General features: G+C 43.4%; 1 protein-coding gene across 1 annotated transcript in view; it reads right to left on the bottom strand.

Moving 5' to 3' along the window:
* DNAH8 (dynein axonemal heavy chain 8) overlaps positions 1 to 14,356 on the bottom strand; it is a 612,643-nt gene that overhangs the window by 315,711 nt on the left and 282,576 nt on the right. Inside the window, exon 35 of the mRNA XM_037895538.2 lies at positions 10,906 to 11,043. Within this exon, the coding sequence (XP_037751466.1) occupies positions 10,906 to 11,043 (138 nt within the window). The remainder of the gene's footprint in view (positions 1 to 10,905; positions 11,044 to 14,356) is intronic.

The following is a 14,356-nucleotide window of genomic DNA, read 5'->3' as shown; positions in this document are numbered from 1 at the left end:
GGAACAGGGGGCAGTTCACACACCCAGCCCAGCCTCACAGGAACAAAGGACACTGGCCTAGACTGCAAAAAAGGATCTGTTGGACTCTCAGTGAGTCACCACTCTTCCTTTGGTCAGTCAGGGACTATGATGAGGTAATGCTCACCTGACCCTGGGGGGGCGGGGGGGAAGCCAAGAGGGAAGAAAGAACATGATAAAATGGAGAGACATTTGCCATGCTCTTTCTCTCTCTTCTACCTACATCTGCAGACACCACCACAACCAAGCGACTGAAGTGCTGACCAAAGGGGAGAGCCTGGCTGAAGGGCAACCAGCCAGTCTGTGGTGAGAAGCATCTAAGTTTGTAAAGGCACTGAAAGTGTTAAGATCAGCTTAGAATGCGTTTTGCTTTTATTTCATTCGACCAAATCTGACTTGTGCTTTGACTTATAATCACTTAAAATCTATCTTTCTAGTTAATAAATTTGTTTGTTTGTTGTACCTGAAGCAGTGCGTTTGGTTTGAAGCATGTCAGAGACTCCCCTTGGGATAACAAGGCTGGTACATATCAATTTCTTTGTTAAACTGACAAACTCACATAAGCTTGCAGCGTCCAGCGGGCATAACGGGACACTACAAGATGGAGGTTCCTAGGGTTGTGTCTGGGACCGGAGATATTGGCTAGTGGCATTCGGGTGCACAATCCAAGCAGCTGACATGCCAGAGGCTGTGCATGAACAGCCCAGGAGTGGGGGTTCTCACAGCGGAGAAGGGTAAGGCTGGCTCTCAGAGTCGAGGATTTCGGTGACTTAGCAGATCACCGGTCCAGATAACACCAGGGGAACGTCACAATTATACCAAAGTAAGTTATAGTGTAGACAAGATCTGGTTTGAAACCAGGTATATTTACATGAACTGAATAGAATAAATACATATAAATGGAAGTCCCTGCACTGGCAGCTGCAAAGCCAACAGCAAGGGCATTAACACCTAGTGACCTGCAGCCAAGAGTAAGTTTAGCTACTTCCTCTAACACTCTGCATAGAAGCAGGGTGAAAAGACCACAGCTAGAAAGAAAGGGATACATTGTCAAGGGATTGTTTTTAAGGATGCCACTGGACTCACACAGATTGATTTGGAACCAAGATGGGTCTCAGAAGACATGGCATCTTGGAGCCATTGCTACTACCAATATGAACTCTGACTTGAGCTTTGCTTTACCATGATAAACTAAGGACTTCCAGTTCACTAAGAAATGCTACCTTGTTTGGAAAAGGCTGCCCTCCTTCACTACAGATACTCAATTTCCATTGCTTCTTGAAGGTATAGAAGTCTCCACAGGAGTATGAACTAAGGTGGAGTCACTGTAAGAGCTCACAGTGAGAAACAGGGGTTGCTGGAGCACAAAGGCCCAGTCTAGGAGCAGTTGAGGTTGTGTGGCCTGCCCTTGTGATCTGGTACACTACAGGGGTTACTTTAACAATAGGCTGTTAAAAGGCCAGAGCATAGCAGAGACCCTGTAAATCCATGGCAAGGGCTAAAACAAATGAAGGGAGAACTATTTCCCAGGAATTTTGGAAAGAACATACTTTGAACAGAAAGGTTTCGGCACCACTAAGAAATGAAGGGTACACACCTGTAATGGAGGTTCTTCAAAATGGATTCTGAATATTCTCATTTTTGGATGTGTCGATTAGTGCTGTTGAACAGTGCAGTCTTGTACTAGTAGTGCCTAACCAATTGTTCATATGTCCCTCTCTGTCCCCACCCTCACCATCTGAACATATTCTAAGGGCATGGCTATAAAAGAGGGCATGACAGCTGTTATTGTCTCAGTTCCTTCCATCGCTAATGCCGAGCCAATGGAAGACAGTACTCCACAAAAAAGAGGAAAGAGGATAGGGATTATGAATGTGCAGAGTCTATCCTGAAGAACTTTGGTTACAGGTAAATAACCTTAATTTCTTACCTGAGTGTTCTCTTCATATTCCCACTCTTGGGATAGTTTAATCAGCAGTACATATAGAAAACCAGATGGTGGGAAAGGAGTCCTAACTAAACATTGACTGAAGAACTGATCTACCAAACTTGGCATGCTACTTGGTTGCAAAATCTAACAAATAATGTTTTGTAAATGTATGTATAGAATCCATGTGGTGACTCTACAAATTTCTACTAATGGGACATTTTCCAAACGTCACTGAGGCCACCAATACTCTAATGGAGTGTGCTCTCAGTTGAACAGGAGGAGATCATGATGCATTTTTATAACTTTCAATTATACTCTGACCCATTTAGGAAATTTTTATGCAGAAATGGAATTCCTTTTAAAGTTACCTGCATATGAAAAAATTACTGTGAAGAACTAAAATCCTCAGTCTTATTGAAATAGAATGATAAAATTATTTTGCATTCAAACAGTGTAATTTTGATTCACCATTATTTGAATGAGATCTGGCAAAAAAGACTGGGGTAGAATAATGGATTGATTGACATAGAAGTCAGAAATGACATTTGGTATGAATCTTGGATGTGGATGAAAAACTACATAGTCCTTATAAAAACTCATAAACGGAGGGTCAGCCATTAAAGCTGAAATTGACTAACCCTCCTGTATGATATTATTGCTATAATAACAGCAGTCTTACATGACAGATTAAATATGGAACAGAAGATAAGGGCTCGAAGGGTAGAGACATAAGCTGTGATATTACTAAATTCAAATCCCATGGCACTATAGAATTTCTTACTGGGGGATACAAATTTAGTAACTCTTTAAAAAACCTCTTTAACAACATCCTGTGAGAATACTGATTTACCATCAATTTGCACATGAAAAGCTGCTCTTGGAGCTAAATGCCCCTTTAATGGTGCAAAGATAAACCTTTATTCTTTAAATATAGCTTAATATAGACTGAATAGGTGCTGACAGAGGATCCATACCCTTATCAGATCATCATCATCATCATGTTCCTATTACACCTCTGGCATTTCGGGCAGTGATGAAGCTGCTCCATTCCTGTCCATTTCTGGCAAGTCTTTCAATGGTTCCCCAGCTGTGCCCCATGTTTTTCAGCTCGGCTTCCACAGCTTTTCGCCATGTTGTTTTCGGGCACCTTCGTTTTTGCTTGCCTTCAAGTGTCCATCTTATTGCTACTCTGGTGATCGAATCAGTTTCCATCCAAAGCACATGACTGATACATCTCCAACGCCTCCTGGCAATGATGGTGCTCAGATCCTCTTGGCTACATGGTGTCAATAGATCTTGATTTGAGATTGTTCTGGGCCAAAAGATATGGAGGATTTTTCTGAGACAAGTTGTACGGAATGAAGACAGTTTGGACATGTCATACTTTATCATTCCGCAGCATTCTGCACTATAAAGTAGTGTTGAAAGTATGCAGCTTTGATAAATCTTAAGTTTGGTTTTGTGTTGTATTTTGATGAATTCCAGTCTGTATTTAAGCTCCTGAAAGCGTTCCTGGCTTTATTAATTTTGTTCCAGATGTCCTGACTTGTTCCACCGTCCTGGCTGATGGTGCTGCCCAAGTATGTGAATGTTTCTACACTGGTGAGAACATAATCCTCTATTCGTACTGGTGATGGTGAGGTAATATTAAAAGTCATGATATCTGTCTTATTGAGGTTGATTTTCAGTCCAATTTCTGGCTGAATGCGTTGAGTCAAGTTGTTTTTCCTTGTATATGGTGTTGGGTATGTTATAGGAGAGCAACATCATCTGCGAAATCCAGGTCTTCAAGGGATGAGAAGAGTGTCCATTTAATGCCTCTTGGAACGTCTTCTGTTGTACGCCACATTACCCAGTCGATAGCAACATTGAAGAGGATTGCAGACATGACACACCCCTGACGTACTCCTGTTTTGACTTCAAAACTGAGCTCACTGTGATCAAGACTAAATGTAAAGTTGAAATAGAAGCTTTTGATGACATTGATTATACGGAAAGGAATTCCATATGCACACAGAATGCACCATAGGCTGGTCCTGTGAATGCTATCAAAAGCCTTCTCAAAGTCTATGAAATTTATGTAGAGTTGCCATTGCCATTCTAAGCACTGTTCTATTATGTTTCGTAGAGTGAAGATCTAGTCTGTGCAACCATGCCCTTTTGGAAAACCAGCTTGCTCTTTTCTAAGAATACTATCAACTGCCTCAGATATACGCTGGACTATGATCTTACACAGTACTTTGCTTGGCACAGATAAAAGTGTGATATCACGCCAGTTATTACAATCACTGAGAGTTCCTTTCTTTGGTATCTTCGCTATAACCCCATTGGTCCATTCATCTGGTACTTCTTCCCTTTCCCAGACTGATGTAAATAGAGGGGCCAGGATAGATGCTGCTAATTTAGGATTTACCTTGAACATTTCTGCATTCAAGTTATCCTTGCCAGGAGCTTTCCCATTTTTTAATGATTTGATGGCTTGAATGATCTCTTCCTTAGTTGGGGTGTCTATGTTGATATCAAGATCTTCTTCTGCCTCCTGGATGTTTGCTTCCTCTTTAGGTGGCTCCCTGTTCAGCAATTCTTTGAAATGCTCTGTCCAGCACATTTCTTGTTCTTTTTCGGTTGTTAGTAGGTGTCCTTGTCTGTTCCTGATGAGAGTATTTGTTGGCATCTGGCGTTTACCACTGATAAGCCACATCATTTTGTAGACAGCTCCTTGCTCACCACGAGCAGCTACATCCTCTGCTTGTGTTGCCAGATTATCAATATAATGCCGTTTGTCCGCTCTCACATGGCATTTGACCTCCTGATGTGTCTTGCTATCCTTTAGCTTCTGGAATTTGTGTCTAAAACTTTTTTCTTCAGGGCTCGTCTGGTTTCTATGGCATTGCATGTGCTGTGTGTAATCCACTCCTTCCTTCTCTTCTGCCTGTAGCCTAGACAGGCTTTACTGCTCTGTTTATAAATTGCTGTTACTTTGTCCCACTTCTTGTTAATCTTCTCATCTGCATTCCCCTACTCCTCATCAAGGTCTGCAAGTGCTTGAAACCTGTTCGTTAACTGCAGAACGAAGGCTTTCTGTATTTCAAGGGACTTTAGCTTGTCAATATCATAACGTCTATGTCCCTTGTTTGGTGGACCCACACTTCTCAGTTTTAGCTTGATGGAGGCTGTCACAAGGTGGTGGTCACTGCCAACATCTGCACCCCTTCTCACTTTCACATCTGTCAGTGAGCGTCGCCATTTGCCATTGATCATGATATGATCAATCTGGTTCTTACCTCTGCTGTTTGGAGAACACCATGTGAGCTTGTGAATTTCACAATGTTCAAACAGGGTTCCGCTGATGACTAGGTCATTCATGTTACAGAAATCAACAACGCTTTCTCTGTTTTCATTCATGGTGCCACACCAGTGTCTTCCCATTGGTCTGTCATTGTTTGTGTTGTCCTTACCGACCTTGGCATTCAGGTCTCCCATGAAGATAGTTAGGTCATGGCATGATAGTCTCTCTAACTTCGCCTATAGTGTAAGGCAGAATTTGTCCTTTACTTCTTTATCACTGTCATTTGTCGGAGCATAGCACTGAATCAGAGTGACATTATGTTTCCCTTTCAGTCTGGCCCTCATAAGTCTGCTGCTGATGGCTTTCCATTCAAGCAGGGAATGCTTCACTCCCTTCTTCAAAAGGATGGCAACACCCTCATGGTGTTCTCCATCATCCCGTCCAGAAAACAGCAAAGTTTCTCCCAAGGCTGTTGTTAATCTTCCTGATCCTGTCCTTCTGCTCTCGCTGACACCCAGGATGTGTAAGCTGTAGCATCTCATCTCTGCTGTGACCTGAGCTAGCTTCCCTGTTTCGTACATTGTCCGTACGTTCCAAAAAACAAGTTTGGTTTTTGTCTTGGGGTTGAGCACTTCATTCTTCATGCCAGTGGCTTCCTTTCGGCTTTCAGCACTGGCAGTCATACGGGTCATTGACTCCTGAACAAGCAATTTAACACTACAGTCATCATTGCTGAGTATGAAGCTTGGCTGAGGTGGTGGAGTCAGACAGTGGAAGAGGGTGGATTGTCCAGCTGGTCCTCTTGCTGAACTTTCTGAACTCGAAAAAACAAATCTAGAGTTTGTTGTTTTGCTTTCCTTTTTTTTTCTTGGTAAATTTCTTTATAGCAAGTCATTAGGTGACCAACTACCCTAATCACTTTCGAGCCGCATTCCCTGTCAGGATCGTCATCTCTCAACCCTCAGCCCGCCCACTCCACCCCTTCCCCCAAGCCTCTACCCTTGACCCTCCTCTTCTCCCCCCCACCTGCTCCCCCTTTAATTTGCACGATGCGTCGTCGCTCCTCCCCCCTCTCTCCCCTCCCTTCTGAATGCAGCAAGCCAGCTGATTGCCACCGCAGGAGGGAAGGGGGTGGCAAGCCGAGTCCTCGCTCCTCCGCCCTCCCTCCTGCCCGGGGCAATCAGCTGGCTTGCAGTGTTTAGGAGGCAGGAGGGAAGAGTGAGGACTCGGCACGCAGGCTTACACTCCCTTCCCCACCACCTCCTGCTCGGGGCAATCAGCTGGTTTGTGGGGTTCAGGAGACAGGGGAGGGTGGGGGAGCCTGAGCGCCGAGTCCTTGCTCCTCCCCCTTCCCTCCGGCCTCCTAAACGCCGCAAGCCAGCTGACTGCTACGGGCAGGAGGCGGGGGGAGGAGGGGGATGGCGCTGATCCGTGGGGTCTGCCGGAGGGCGGGAGGCGCTGTGGGGTGGGGGGGCGGCATAGGGAGCCTTCCAGTTGTGGAGAAAGCAGGCAGCCAAACAACGTAATAGTGGAGCATTGCACAACTTTAAATGAGCATGTTCCCTAATTGATCAGCAATGTAACAACAAAACAATGTTAACCGGGATGACTTTAAGTGAGGAGTTACTGTAAAGCCAGCTATCCTGGACTCCCTTCCCACTCATATTAGCCTCCCAGGGGATGCTGTCCATCAGTTCCCCAAAGGAGTCAAAGTCTGCTTTTCTGAAGTCCAGGGTCCACATTCTGCTGCTCTCCCTTCCTCCTTTTGTTAGGATCCTGACCTCGACTTCTCTTGATCACTGCTGCCCAGGTTGCCACCCACTTCTACTTCCCCTACCAATTCTTCCCTGTTTGTGAGCAGCAGATCAAGAGGAGTATGACCCCTAGTTGGTTCCTCCAGCACTTGCACCAGGAAGTTGTGCCGAACACTCTTCAAAAACTTCCTGGATGGTCTGTGCAATGCTGTATTGCTCTCCATTCCTGGTCCCTTCTTACGGAATCTGGTAAAGCGTATCCACCTTTCTTACAATTGGCTGTCAAGAAGATGGGGTATTCCATTTTGATTTCGCTGATTGCCATAAACCATTCAAAAGGGGCAGAGAAACCTTGTTTGAAGAAGTATTTTCAATTATGTCAAAAACAGGGTGCAAAGTTTCCTCCAATGAAACTGAAGGCAATTTCAACACAGAAACCATTCTGCTGACTAATTCTTGGAATTTAATGGCATCCTCAGATGGTGAAGCAGCTTAGGCAATTCAAATGTTTTTCTCTGGAGAGGATATGCCCATAAAGTCCTGGTTGTGCAAAATATTTGTCTGTACAGGAACCTCAACTTCCTCTTCCTCATCATATAAAACATCTTGAATTAGAATAGGGGACTTGTCTCATTTTCAGATCCATTAGTGTAGGATCCAAACATCTCTGATCAGAATATTTCTTCAAGTCTGGGTGTCTTGAATTTGTGTAACTTAGATCTGAATGCTGTAGACCCGCAAAAACCTCTCTGGTTTGATGCTGAACCAGAGGCATGACTTTGGAAGAAGGTTGGTATGGAAGGCCCGGAGCTGACCAATAAAGCTAAGGAATCTAGGAAGGTACTTGCCAGTCCTGCCAATTTGTCCAGTCCAGTAGTATGTGAGAGTCAGGGGGTACACGTGCTTGTAATAGTCTGTGTCTAACAAAGGTCCTGTCATTGAAGCCAGTTCTTCCTCTGAATATGGATCTGAGTCTGTTCTTAACATTGTATTCTTAACATTGACACAGGAGATATCGTTCTTCTAGGAGAGCCAGAAGGTGTCCTGGGAGGTGGAGGCAACATAACCAAGGAGTCATCTAAGTTCCTCTTCTTCTCAGAAAGAGTGTGTGGAGACAGATCATTATCCAAGTCTTTCTTTGCTATAGAAATATCAACTGGACCCGAGGAGTACAGTTCTTCAGACACCTGTAGGGACCCTACATTAGATGCTATCAGTGCTGGTATAACATCTGGGCTGTAGATTTCCTTAGAACAGTCCAATGAAAGTGCTCAGTGTTCTTAGAATCCCCTTCCTTGTGTCTCAGATCTGAATGCTCATGATCTGAGGGAATCAATGAATCTCTGGAAAGGTGTTCTGACCTGGCTTTTTTCTTCCTCAGAACTGAGGGCCCTAGTTCCATAGAATTTTCAAGCATAAGTCATTTATCTTCCAAACCTGATTTCCTTGACTCTGGTACCTTCTTTGCAGCCAGGTCAGAGGACTTTGGAACTGGAGCTCATTGCCAAGATTGACGGTTTAAATAAATCTGTTAGTCTTTAAGGTGCCACTGGACTCCTTGTGGTTTAACCACAAAAGGCTTTGTGGAACTTGAAGGACTTGGAGCCAAACCAGGCCTCTTGCTTTTATTATCTGAAACCTTAGACACCTCAGATCTGGAGGTTTTAACTGATAAGGAGAGCTTGGAATCTGTTTTGCCTGTCCTTCCTAGCTCATGGTATGAAAGTACATACATCAAGCAACAACAAGGAGAATGCCCTGCTCCTAAGCGAGCAAGCATGGGCATCTGACTCTGGAAAAACTGCCAGACATAATCCACATCTTTTAAAACCATGCTTCTTGATCTTTGGATCTGCAATAACAAACAGTAACTAATACTAACACTAAGTGCTAACTATCTAACTATTAAAAATAATAAACATGGCACCTATTGAATCCAAAGAAGGCTCACATCCATCCAGGCAGCAGTTAAAAGGAACTGAGGTGGGACTGGTAACCACTGCTATGCCCCCTTTTACAGCCATGCCCTCAAAACATGATCAGATGCTGAGGGCGGGGGCGGAGAAAGGCACATAAACAATCAGGCACTACTAATAGAAGCCTGCACCATTCAACCACACCAGTCGGTGCATATCCACAGAGTGGAAATATGCAGAGGACACTTGAAGAAGAAAACCCATTTCTTCACCTTACCCCTGAAGATCATAAGAATCCTGATTCATCATGGGAGGAAAAGGGCTTTGTAGAAGCCCTGCTTTTTTCTAAGTACCCACTTCAATACTGGGGTGGAGTAGAGATACGACTTTGAATCCTTTCAGGAGGTTTTCTACTCCAGCCCAGTTCTGATGCTGGACTTACTCTCTGGGTTAGACAGATAACATCCTTCTCCTCCCTCTTCCCAAAATATTCAGAACCTCCAGGCTTTTCTATATGAGAGTCACAGCTCCTGGGAGAAGGTGATGTCCTGACATATCTGTTCAACTCTGAGCCTTGTGCCCTGGCTATGCAAGGTTTGGCTAGCTATGAACAGGTAGGCTATAATTTGCCCTCTCTAGTGCCAGTACATGCTGCCTCACATAGGGAACACCACTTAGATTTAGCCCAACATTTGTGGGAGAGCACTGCCTGTGAGGAGGGCGGGCAGAGGAATCCCAGAAAGGAGGCACAGCAGTGACAGATCTAGGTGACTGAAACCATCACACTATCAAATACCCAATCCAAGGGAGAAAGAGAACGTGGAAGAAAGATTATAAATTACTGCTGCACAACAACAAATACAAATTAAAGTTATAAAACAAAGTGCACAGGAGAAACTGAACCACCAATTTATTATGCCACCAGAGGCTGGACATCTGGTAGCTTGAGCTGAAGGATGAGGCGTTGTCCTGGAGCCTCCAGCAACAACTTTGGATTGCCTACAAATTCCACAGGTGGGGGGCATTAACCCATTAGTGGTGACAGAGGAAAGAAGCTATGCTGAACAAAAAAAAAATCTCTTCTGTCCAATAAACCTAGCCCCCGTCTTCCATGCTATATATTTCCTCACATAATACTGAAGCTAATTTCTAAAGCACTAAGAATAAAATAAATTAAAAAAATTAGAAAACTTTTTTGTGAGCAAACTATGACTCATTAGACTTCAAAGTATCAAAATATTTTAAATTTTTCAAGAACACTGGAGTAGTACACCTACTAATTATATAACAGGAACGCCTACTGTAAAAGGTGTTCAGTTTCTCAAGTTATTTTAGGTTACCTATATATTTTAAGAATAGTATACAATGTTTCAAGAGATTCTCAAATTTTAATCTTATAGTCAATACTGTAAGCCGGTGAGCTAGCTCACTAGTCCAGGTAGGATCAATGTAACACCTGAGTCTATTGTAGGTCCTTGTCTCTGGGCACAGTTTTTTGATTAAACAGAAAACTTGGGCAAAATACCCCAATATATAGTTCACCCAACATTGTCTACTGTTCCCAGTGGCTTTTCCCTCACCTCTCTCGGTCTCTCCCCATCCTTGCCCTCAGCCAGGGATTTCTGCAGCAGCTTTTCTACTCCCTACAGTTCACTCCCTAAGCCATCTGTCTAGAAATCACCTAATAACTTGCTTCTTTCCCCTACTGTTTTCCAGCACAAAGCTCCTGTTGGCCTTTATAAATAACAGGTAATCTTCAAGTTGTCACCTGAACCTAGCCCCACAACCTCAGCAAAGAGGCACCTGATTAGTAACAGTTGGGGCTGGGACTCATATCCCCTCAAAGGAGGCAGTCACCCTGTGACAAACACTATTAACAAATTTCCCAAATTTATCTATATATCAAGATGCTTTAAAGATACTAAGTTATTTGTAATGCAATTATCATTATTTATATTCAAATTTAACCTGTTAAAAAGTTCATATTAGGAGAAATACCTGTTTTGAAAGTCCAAAAGTTCAGCATTAATTTTTTCAATATCTACATCTGTCCAAAGTATCTCATAATACCCACTGATATTGTTCATTACAGTATCATATAATCCATATAATTTCTGAAGCAAGCCAAGCTCCTTCCTACAAGATAAAAACCATATCAACCATTAGAATCAGCTACTGAAAGACAGTGTAATAATTTCTGCTCATTTATTATGAGTACAGAAGAATAACTAAAATCTTTTTAGAATGCAAGCCTTTGGGGATAGAAAGCTGTGTCTATGTACTCTAGCGAAGAGAACAATAACAGCAATCAAGTAATAAAACAATGTGAAGTACTAGTCTGAATAGCCCAATAATCAAGTTGTTTGATATTAATAACAATATTGCAAAAGTTTCAGGTAGACTAATTCGGGGCTTGTCTATGTGGGGGGATGTTGGGGGACAAACCAGACTGATTTGACGCGCATTAGTTCACATGCAACAGGCAAGCCACACTTTAATAGCATGCACACAAGTCAGCTGTGCCCTCTTTCAATTTGTATCATTGCATTCACATGGTAGCAGCTTGCTGTGTACTAAACACATGGCATTCTCTGAGGATATCTTATGGTCCTTTGCTTCGCTGCTCAGCAGTGTGCATTCTGGGATTTTTCCTTGCTATGCATTGTGGGATGCATAGCAGAAGCCCAGTAGGTTCACATTTGTAAAAATCACGTGCTTCCTTTCTGGGTAGGCTAGCACCATTTTCAAATTGCTGTTGGCCAGTACGGATCCAACAATGCTCCACAAGACTATGTTGGCAACTATAAATATGCAAAAGCTGCTTTGGCTGTATTTCAGCTTTTGAAGCTGGATAACTTTGATTTTCGACTTGCCCAGTGCACCACCAAGCAGATGATGTGGCATCAACAGAAGCTGGAGCTTCCACAGCAGCAGAGGAAGCCAAATGACAGTGAGGAAGAAGAGGATAATGCTGAGCAACTGCTACTCCAGGAGCTGTTCCTGGAGCAGCCTCACACCATGCAGCACTGTTTCTGGGTTCAGGGAACCATCATCAATTGGTGGGAATGGATCATTCTGCAGACCTGGGATGACTAACAGTGGCAAGAGAATTTCAGGATAGTGAAGGCAACCCTTTTTAGATATGTGCTGAACTAGCACCAGAACTGTAGCAGCACTGTACCAACATTAGATGTCCCTTACCTGTGGAAGAGTGGGTTGCCACTGCCATATAGAAGTTTGCCATCCCTGAATGCTACCAGTCTGTAGTCAACCAAATAGACATAGGAAAGCGAACTGTTGGGGCCATTGTCACAAAGGCGTGTGATGCAATACATAAGGTACCATTGCACTGGTTTACAAACCATGATAATGATCAAGAGATTATTGATGACTTTGCCTATATAGGGTTCTCAAGGTGTAGTAAGGCAATTGATGGCCTTACAGGTGCCTGTTATTTGCCACACACACACACCAAGGCTCAGAATTAATAAACAGAAATGTATGGGTATTTCTCCATAGTGTTCTAAGGGCTGGTTGACCACCATAGCAGGTTTACAAACATAATTTCAAGATGGTCTGGAAGGATGCATGATGCTAGGATCTTTTGAAACTCAGTACTATTTAAATTAATGGAGAAAGGGCAATTTGCTCCCTGTGGACATTAATGGTGTGGAGATTGCTCTGGTTACCCTGGAAGACCCATCTTATCCTCTGCTGCCCTGGTTAATGAAGCCATTCAAAGGCCACTTGTGTAATGGAATGATAAGCTGTATTATACTGTTGGGCCACTAGGTGGCATTGTGGCAACATACCTTATTTGAGCCATACAGGCAGAACATTAAAGGCTCTTGTATCTGGTGTGAATCTTGCTCAGAAGACAGTTCTGTAGTCAGTCTATTTCTGGTTGAGGAGCATGACATGGTGTCAGAAGTAAACAAGTACCCAAGGAGAACAAAAAAGAGGAAAAAAGCAACAAAGGTTGCAAACAGAAGGGAAAAAAAGCAACAAAGGTGTCCACTAAGATATTCTGTACACCCAGCAGGTGTACACCCAGCAGGCTACTGATATAATGATGCTGTGCCAAATGCATCAATTCCACAGTTTCATTGCCTCTGCAGAAAGGGATGGTGATCTCACTCCTCCCTGGTGCTTATGTAGAACATTCATGCTATGTTGTCTGTCATGACCTTTATATGTTCGTCATTGATCAATGGTAGGAAATGTGCACAAGCATTCCTGACCAGTCTGAGCTCCAATAGGTGGATATGGAGCATTGATTCTATGCGGGACCATTTGCCCTGAACTGTGTGACTGTCTAGATGAGCTTCCAAGCCCAGTAAAGATGTGTCTGTTATCAGTTTCAATGTTGGAGGTGGCTGTGTGAAGGGGACCCCTGTGCAGACATTCTGAGGATCTTTCCACCACTCGAGAGAGTCTTTGACTGTTGACAGTAGTTTGTTTATTCAATGTGTCTCTGTTTGGTGCGTATACCGTTTTGAGCTATGCTTGAAGGCAATGCATGTGAAGTGTCATGTGACTTATCACAAGTGTGCCTGCCACCATGTGCCCAAGTAGTTGAAGGCAATTTCTGGCCGAGATCTGGGAGTTGGTCTGAATGGTGTCTATTAAGACAGTTAGAGTGTTGAATCTATGTAGTGGGAGGAAGGCTTTGGCCTTCACTGCATCGAGATAGGCTCCTATGAATTCCAGATGGTGTCCAGGAGTCAAAGTCAATTTTTGAGTGTTCAGCTGTAGTCCCCATTGTGTGAATACATCTATAGTCTTTTGGGTGGCCACTAGGGTGTCATCAAAGGATCATGCCTTGAGTAGGTAGTCATCTAGATACAGGTACATCATGTTTCCTGATTTGTGAAGGTGGGCCGCTACCACAGATAGGACCTTCAAGAACACGCTGGGTGCAGGTGACAGGCTGAATGGAAGTACCCAATAATGAAAATGGTCTTGACCAAAAGTGTACCTGAGGAACCTTCTGTTGAATCACAATGTGAAAATAAGCATCTTTGTAGGTCAAGGACTGAGAAGCAGTCTCCCTGGTCTAGAGATGGAATTATTGCTGGTAGTGTAACCATCTTTGTGCCCTTCCATATTTGTTTAGTGCTCTCAGATTGAGAATGAGCCTCCAGCCTCTGTTTTTTCCCCAATATTCGGAAGTATTTGTAATAAAAACCCTTCCCTCTGTGTTCATTTGGAACTGGTTCTATAGCACCAAGGTTTAGGAGATGATTTATTTTCTGACATAATAGGCTCTCATGAGGAGGGTCCCTGAAGAGGGTGGGGAGGGTGGATGGGTAGAAGGGAGGGAGGCAAAATGGATTGAGTACCCATTTGTCTGATGTTATCTTTTCCCAGTTTTGTTGAAAAAGAACAAGGCAGTGTCCAAAGGGATGTAGATGGTTCGAGTTTTGCAGCAATTGATGATGGCAGTGGT

This window comes from Chelonia mydas, chromosome 3 (genome assembly GCF_015237465.2).
Source record: "Chelonia mydas isolate rCheMyd1 chromosome 3, rCheMyd1.pri.v2, whole genome shotgun sequence".
Classification (NCBI taxonomy): Eukaryota; Metazoa; Chordata; order Testudines; family Cheloniidae; genus Chelonia; species Chelonia mydas.
This window is presented reverse-complemented; position numbering and strand designations above follow the sequence as displayed.